General features: G+C 43.4%; 1 protein-coding gene across 2 annotated transcripts; it reads right to left on the bottom strand.

Annotated features, from left to right (window-relative positions):
- Positions 1-316: 316 nt before the first annotated feature.
- luc7l3 (LUC7-like 3 pre-mRNA splicing factor) lies at positions 317-6,481 on the bottom strand. 2 transcript variants are annotated; one of them, XM_079281021.1, is made up of 11 exons: positions 6,291-6,481; positions 5,712-5,781; positions 5,350-5,389; positions 5,119-5,263; positions 4,919-4,993; positions 4,533-4,637; positions 4,135-4,296; positions 3,448-3,833; positions 2,980-3,182; positions 2,592-2,809; positions 317-965 (listed from the first exon to the last, which is right to left on the bottom strand). In XM_079281021.1, the coding sequence occupies exons 1-10, from the start codon at positions 6,387-6,389 to the stop codon at positions 2,625-2,627; spliced, it is 1,470 nt and encodes a 489-aa protein (XP_079137147.1). In that variant the 5' UTR covers positions 6,390-6,481; the 3' UTR covers positions 317-965; positions 2,592-2,624. The 2 variants fall into 2 exon arrangements, with proteins under 2 accessions (XP_079137147.1, XP_079137146.1); XM_079281020.1 differs by having other exon boundaries at positions 2,645-2,809.
- Positions 6,482-6,884: the final 403 nt, after the last annotated feature.

The raw sequence follows: 6,884 nt of genomic DNA, 5'->3' as shown, positions 1-6,884 counted from the left end.
CAAAGCAATTGCTTCTCTCTTTAGCACTAGTAATAAAAATATGTTTGCCTAAATCACACCAGCACACATGGCAACACAAGAGACAAGTCTTCACTTGTAGACATCTAGCTCTGCCTAAGTGGTCCTGGTAACATCTTAGATCTTTCAGTGTTATAACTATTGCACAATACATCAGCCTTTTATGGAAAGACCAACGCACAGGAGGAACTTCAGACAGCAAACCGTGCTGTCTGAAGTTCACGTAGATATAACATACGTTGACATTTGTGTTGCAGTAGAGTAACAATGGAGGAAAAAGAAACACGACAACATTGACAAATATTTACAGTTTATTCATCGAGACAGCATGGACATTAAAAGCAGAGCAAAATTAAACGAATCGTCAGTCTTTGAAAATCTTTTGATCAAAATGAAATCAGTATATTTTACAGTAAGGGGACAAGAGCACTCAATGTGAGCTCTACGTGAGGAGAAAAGAGACTAACATTGTACAAACGCTTTCAGCCGACTTAAAAAAAAAAAAAGGTCAGGGAGTGAAGTGGAACCTGACAAACCAAAACAAACCACAAGCACTGTTTTTTTGTTTTTATTTTTATTTCATTTTCACTAAATGTCAACAAACAAGGAGGATGTGTAAAGATCTTCAAAATAACATAAAAACCCAGAATGAACTTCTCTAAGTTTGGTATTCAAAGTGACGCCTGGTTGACATCTAGACCAAGTAATACATCAGATGAACCACAACTACCCTCATCCAGCCCGAAGACAGACCGGTGACGGAACATGAAAATCATTGTATTTCCCCCCCCCCCCCCCTCCTCGTTTACACATGTATGGTGGTATGTTTTTAAATAAGCCACTACACATTTGTGGTTCACCTTGTTTTTAAGCAGCGAAGTGTCAGAATCAGGACGAGGTCGGCCGCGCTCTTCCACTTCTTCCTCCGCCAGATCGCCCAGCTTCCCCTGTTGAGCAAAAATGTTCACAAAATGCAATGTCAGCAAAGGTCCCACAACAAGTAATTGCAGCAACGAGCAACAACTGCTGCTACTGGAGCAACAATAGCATCTGCATAAGAACTACTGGGGAAATATAGCCCTCAATTTAGCCACAGAGGAAAGAGTAGATCATAAACAACACACACTAATTATAATAATAAAATGTAATTTGGCCTAAACATACTGTAATTATTTGTCAGTTTCTTTATCTGTAGTATCTGATAAATCCATCCATCACCACCTTAGACCCTAATGTTTTAAAAACAGAGACAAACCTGTTTGAGATTCTTTACGCCAATGCTAAAGTGCACGGGACATATTTTTAAGCAGATTCAATGATGTTAAAAACATCCCAACAAAGCTTAAGTACTGAACACTTTGGGGGAAATCTACACTTACGTGAAAACTTTAGCATTTTGCATAAGTACGTCAAGCAGGCCGTCATTTCTAGAAAATGACCTTTTCCCCCCAAACATATTACAAGTTACAAAAGAACCACAATAAAAAGATACACATTCAAGCTTCCAAGTTCATGTTGTGGAGAAGTACAGAATTGTTTTTTGTTTTTTTTCTGACAGGCAACAGCATTCAGAAATGGATGTGGGTAGAGAAAGGAGTACCTGGGGTGAGTACCTGCACAGTTTGACAGTCAGAGTATCCATGATTTTTAATTTGCCCTTTTCTCATGTGGTCTCGCTCACAACACCAACGCTGTGTGAGGTATGGAAGTCAGCTGCAATTCATTTGATAAACCCTACCCTCCAGTTAGTTAGTTACGCAAGGCCCCCGTTGCTATGACACCCCCCCAAACACACACTGCATGGCATCATCAGGCACAGGAAGCTGGACAACAAACCCATTATATGTGAGTTATGGTTACGGCAAAAATGGCTTGTGCTTCCACATGCACCTTTGACTAGAGCTGAAAGTATGTCTGTGTGTTTACATGTGAGCAGGGGACATCTCCATGTTTATATACACATATGTGTATATATACATGTGTGTGTGTGTATATCTATCTATCTATCTATCTAGATAGAGATAGAGATAGATAGATAGAGATAGATAGATAGATATATAAACATGTAAACACACAGTGGCTGAAGTTTCTTCCTATAGTGAGTGCAATCGCTCAGCTAATCAAAATTACTTAATTTTCCTACTTAAAAATAAACAAAAGAAAAAGAAACAAACAGGTCAATACAGGCAGGACTTTGATTGGACGGGTTAATATGTTTTCTGTCATTTTGTCCACAAAGACAAACATCTAGAAGTATGAGACAGCGATACAAAACGAGGGGTACCTCCGGCCTGTTTGCTCAGGGCTACTCTGGCCTTTCCCTCTTGGGTTTGTGTGATTGCTTTCTACCTTCTTCTCACTCATCGGGCCTAGTCCTTCATCTTCAGTGCATACTTATGATGCACTATTCAAAAACAGGATAAAGATATATATGCACATAGTACATAAGACAAAATCATAGGCATTGAACTGAACGTAAACAGGGGAGGGGGAGGAGGGGGGGATGGGGGGCTTGGGAGGGTGGAGGGGTTGGGTTGAGAGCCAGGGGGGAGCGAGGAGGAGGACTCACTTACCTGAGCCTGATCTGAGGTCCTATCAGATCAGTTTTAATTGGACTGAGTGTCACCTTCAGAATGGAGGAGCTCTTGTTGGCCGTTAAGCCGAGGGGAGGCAGAGGCGGCCGCCTCCGTCTCCATCGGTTCCGCTTCTGACGAAGCCTTGATGGCAGCTGCATCGCCGCTGGAGTGCTTCTCTTTCTTAGAGCTGCTCCTCTCCTCCGTCACCTTACGGTCTGGGAAAACATCGGATATTTATATACACACCACTCAAAAAGGTAACCTTTTGCTGTGTACAGGTATGTTTTTGTACAACAGCATGTGCCGTCTATTTGAAATCTGCACACACTCGAGGCCAAGAGAGTCATTTTACATGTAATACCGAAAGCTATGTCCGAGTCCTCACCTTTGTCTTTCGATGACCGCTCTCTGTCCCGGTCTCTCTTCTCCTCCCGGTCCTTGTCCTTGTCCTTGTCCTTGCTGCGGCTGCGATGGCGGTGAGGTTTGCGCTCAGAGCTACGCGACCTCTTCCGGTCACGACTGCGGGAGCGACGCTTTCTGTCAACGCGCTCGCGGCTGCGCCTCCTCTCCCGGTCTCTGTCTCGGCTCCTATAAAAACAGGGCGGGAAATAAGTTATTAAGGAAACGATTAAAAAAAACAAAAACTGCCGTTTAATCATTTCTCCTTATGCAACAGCACACAAAGTGATGGTGCACATTGTGGAGGAGTCACATCAATACATGGGAGAATGTTCTAAATAGCACCATACAAGTCAAACTGTAATGTTTACTCTCATGCTGTCCATTTATGGTCACACGTTGCCGTTATTAGACCACCTATGTCGGTTAATGTGGTACAGGGCGTCGTCCATACCTGCTGCGTTTGCGCTCCCGTTCCCGGTCTTTGTCTCTGCTCCTGGACCGCCGGCGATCTCGGGATCGGCTCCTTTTCCGGTCGGATGCTCGACTGGAGTGGCGGCTGTTCGAGGCGCTTCGGCGAGTCCTCCGGTCCCTCTCCCGGTCCCTCTCCCGGTCTCTATCTCGGTCTCTATCTCGGTCCCGCTCTCTGTCTCTCTCTCGTTCGCGCTCCTTCTCGCGCTCCTTCTCCTTTTCACGCTCCTTCTCGCGCTCCTTCTCCTTCTCTTCCTCCTCTTTGCGCTTTTTCTCCCGTTCCTCCCTCTCACGCTCGCGGTCTTCTCGGTCCTTCTTGAGCGCTGGGCTTTCATCTTGGGGTTCCTCTGAGCGACGACGTAGTTTCTCCTGAAGGTAAATAAGCGAGAGGCCCCGAATTAATTATGACCAGTTGATCAGTACATTTTACACCAGAGGCACAACCAAAAACAGTTGAAATGGAATAACCTCCAGGAAATCATTCACTTTCAAAAAGTAGGACACAAAAAATATACAGCAATGTCTTGTAACACTGTTAATACTCTGTACAACACATTGTGGCTTTGATAAACACATGATTCACATATTTGAATGAATACATTGAAGCGTTTATGCTCTTCTTCTAGTGTAACGGGGACCCAATAACTTCTGCTGCATGTAATCCTGTTACCTTGAGCTCCTCCACGGTGGATTTGATCTTGGCGTAGCCCATGTGCTGCTTGCCCATCAGGTGGTCATCCACTCGGGACTGTGCGTCACCCACAATGAGAAACGCCCCACACACCTCACACACCTCCATCTGTTTCTCCTGGGCTGCAAAGCTCTCGATGGTCTGGATAACAAGGAACAAACATTATATCATAAAACAAATCGAATAAGCATTATAGTTCAGCCTAACTGAGCACAACTGCTTGTCTAATGAGCACAGGTTTGACACTAAGGATGATTGATGATTGAATCATTGTCAGGCCAAGCTTAGTTTGACTTTGATCATTTCTACAAGAACAATGGTAATATTCCACGAGCAGTGCATATAATCCTGAGCACGTCTGGAGTTAACCGACTCACCGAGGGGGTGGAGCTGAGCAGCTCCCGCTCCTCCTTCAGCTGCTCCACCAGCTTCATCATTCCCTGGGCCTCCTCCACTCTGCCCTCCGACCCCAGCTCCTCAATCTGAGCAAAAGCAAAACAGAGACCAGTCAGCCACTACACACACAACCCAGTGCCACAACACTGACAAATACATTTCTAAGGCGTCAATTATAAGATCGTTTCAAACAAGGTTTCGTAGAGACAAGAGATGATGTATTCCAGCTTTAATAAATCTGGGAAAGGTTATATGACCGATATTCACCATACAGTGCATCCTGGTTCCTTCACAAATTACTATGGCTAATATGAACCAATCAATTCTAAAAACATCCATCACTTATTTAATCATATTCTTCACAAACCTGCATCACTAGGTCTTCGATCTTCTCCGTTAGAACCTGGCCCTTCTCCTCATTCTTTCCTGATGGACCAGGACCCTGAAGGAAGAGATAAATACAATGTCTCTCAGGTAAAACACACAGGCCATGTCACTGTTGGACAACAAAAAAAAGATGTATTCTTTTTTAAAAAAACAATAAAGTGATAATCAAAGAGCACAAACCCCTGCGTTCTGCTGGGCCTGGGAAAGTGCAAGCCGGGCGTGCCCTCTGCGAATCCTCCGCTCCACCTCCGCCAGGAGCGACTGCAGATAGCGCAGGAAGTCGCGCTCATAGCCCTCCTTCATGAAGCGAGAGCTTTTCTCATAGCTGGACACAGCGGGGCAGAAGCAGGTTATGGTGTGGAAATATCAAGGCGCACACAGGTTATGTTAGAAAGCACAATCAGAACTTACGTTATTCTAAGATTCTCATCGTGGATTTTCTCACAAGGGCCTGGAAAAGAATCGCAAAAAAAAGGTAATTATCTTCTAATATAGAAGACTTTTAAACTATTGCTGTAGTAAAAGGCATACTTCACCCTTATTAAAATGACAGACGTGTTTTAAATGCTATGTGTTTGCAAGTTGAAATTATTCCAGTTGTGTGAGTTTGTCAACGTGTATTTTGTTGTAGTTTTGCTTGAAAAACAAAGTATTCTTTAAAAATTCTAATTATTACGTGGCGAGTAGGATTAAATATATATATATACACAACGGGTCATTTTAAGGTTGAAGTACTCCTTTAAAACATTTATATCTACATGTTCTTAACTTACCTAAGTCAGAGCGGGTGTTTGTGAATAGCTCCGCTGGGCAGAAGCCACACAGGTAGTACCGACATACTTTCTGTAAAAGACAGAGCAACGCAACACCGACGTTACTACAGACTCTGTCTCTTCTAACGACAGTTATTACATCAGTTCAGGCCATAGCTTTTTTTATGCTAAAAGGGGAACAAATCAGCCTCACAAGTCATTGCTTAAGTGGATTTAACACTACCTCGTTCTTACCAGTGACTCGTGTTATCAGTGATTAGTTAAACATTAACTCTTACTCGAAGCTAACATCAGGGTAACCCCAATGGAATCCACAACGTTTCAAGCCGCATTGTAAGCCAATAAAATGCTATTAGCATTAGCTAACACGAGTGCTAATTGTACTAGCGCGCGTGCCTAGATCATGACACTCTACCAGCTAACGCAACCAATTTTGTGTGTTATCATTGCGATCCGGACTGTTGACAGATACCTTAATTGAGCCAACTCCCACATACTATAAAATACATATTTGCTCGCTTAACCGTTTGATAGCTTATCAAATTGGCTAGGCTAACGTTAGCTAGAATGATAACTTACGGTCTCGTCGTCCCATCGCACGTTGCATCGCTTCTCGTCAGGGGCCAAATTTCTATCTCGGCCCATTAACTCATCGAGTAGCTGGGCTGCTGAAAGCATTTTGCCTACAAGAGTGTAGTCTTAATTTAAAGTACTACGATATCTACTGAAGTAGTTATTTCTAATCAAAATGGCAGATGCTGTAACAACGCCGCCCGTTTATGGTTCTACCCATAAAGAGCCGCTCAACGTCATCTCCGTTCTTCTTCTTCTTCTGGTTTTACAGTAGTTGGCATCAAGCGTATTGGTGCATTGCCGCTACCTTCTGCTCCGGAGTGTAGGTAATGGATGGCTTGATACAGTTTCTTGTCACTTTAAACTCCTTTGTCCAAAGCGTTGCAAAAATGGATGATTGTAGTTACTATTTTCAAAATTAAAAAGGCACCGATTTTACGAAATGACCCAATTGGTGTATTTTGAAAGTGTTCACAGGAAGTAGTGGTATGCCGTTATGTCTGCATTGAGGCTACCTTGACGAATTAATATATTGCAGTTCTACGCCGTGTCCACTAGAGGGCAGTCGATGTTCTAATACTCTGAAACCGCATTGTACTT

Source organism: Melanostigma gelatinosum (genome assembly GCF_949748355.1).
Source record: "Melanostigma gelatinosum genome assembly, chromosome: 13".
NCBI classification, from domain to species: domain Eukaryota; kingdom Metazoa; phylum Chordata; class Actinopteri; order Perciformes; family Zoarcidae; genus Melanostigma; species Melanostigma gelatinosum.
This window is presented reverse-complemented; position numbering and strand designations above follow the sequence as displayed.

Coding starts and splice junctions, on each gene's coding strand:
- luc7l3 (XM_079281020.1), bottom strand. CDS start 6,389: ATGCTTTCAGCAGCCCAGCTACTCGATGAGTTAATGGGCCGAGATAGA. Junction 3,834..4,134: donor CCACCGTGGAGGAGCTCAAG/GTAACAGGATTA, acceptor ATTTACCTTCAG/GAGAAACTACGTCGTCGCTC. Junction 966..2,644: donor AGAGCTCCTCCATTCTGAAG/GTGACACTCAGT, acceptor TTTGCTCAACAG/GGGAAGCTGGGCGATCTGGC.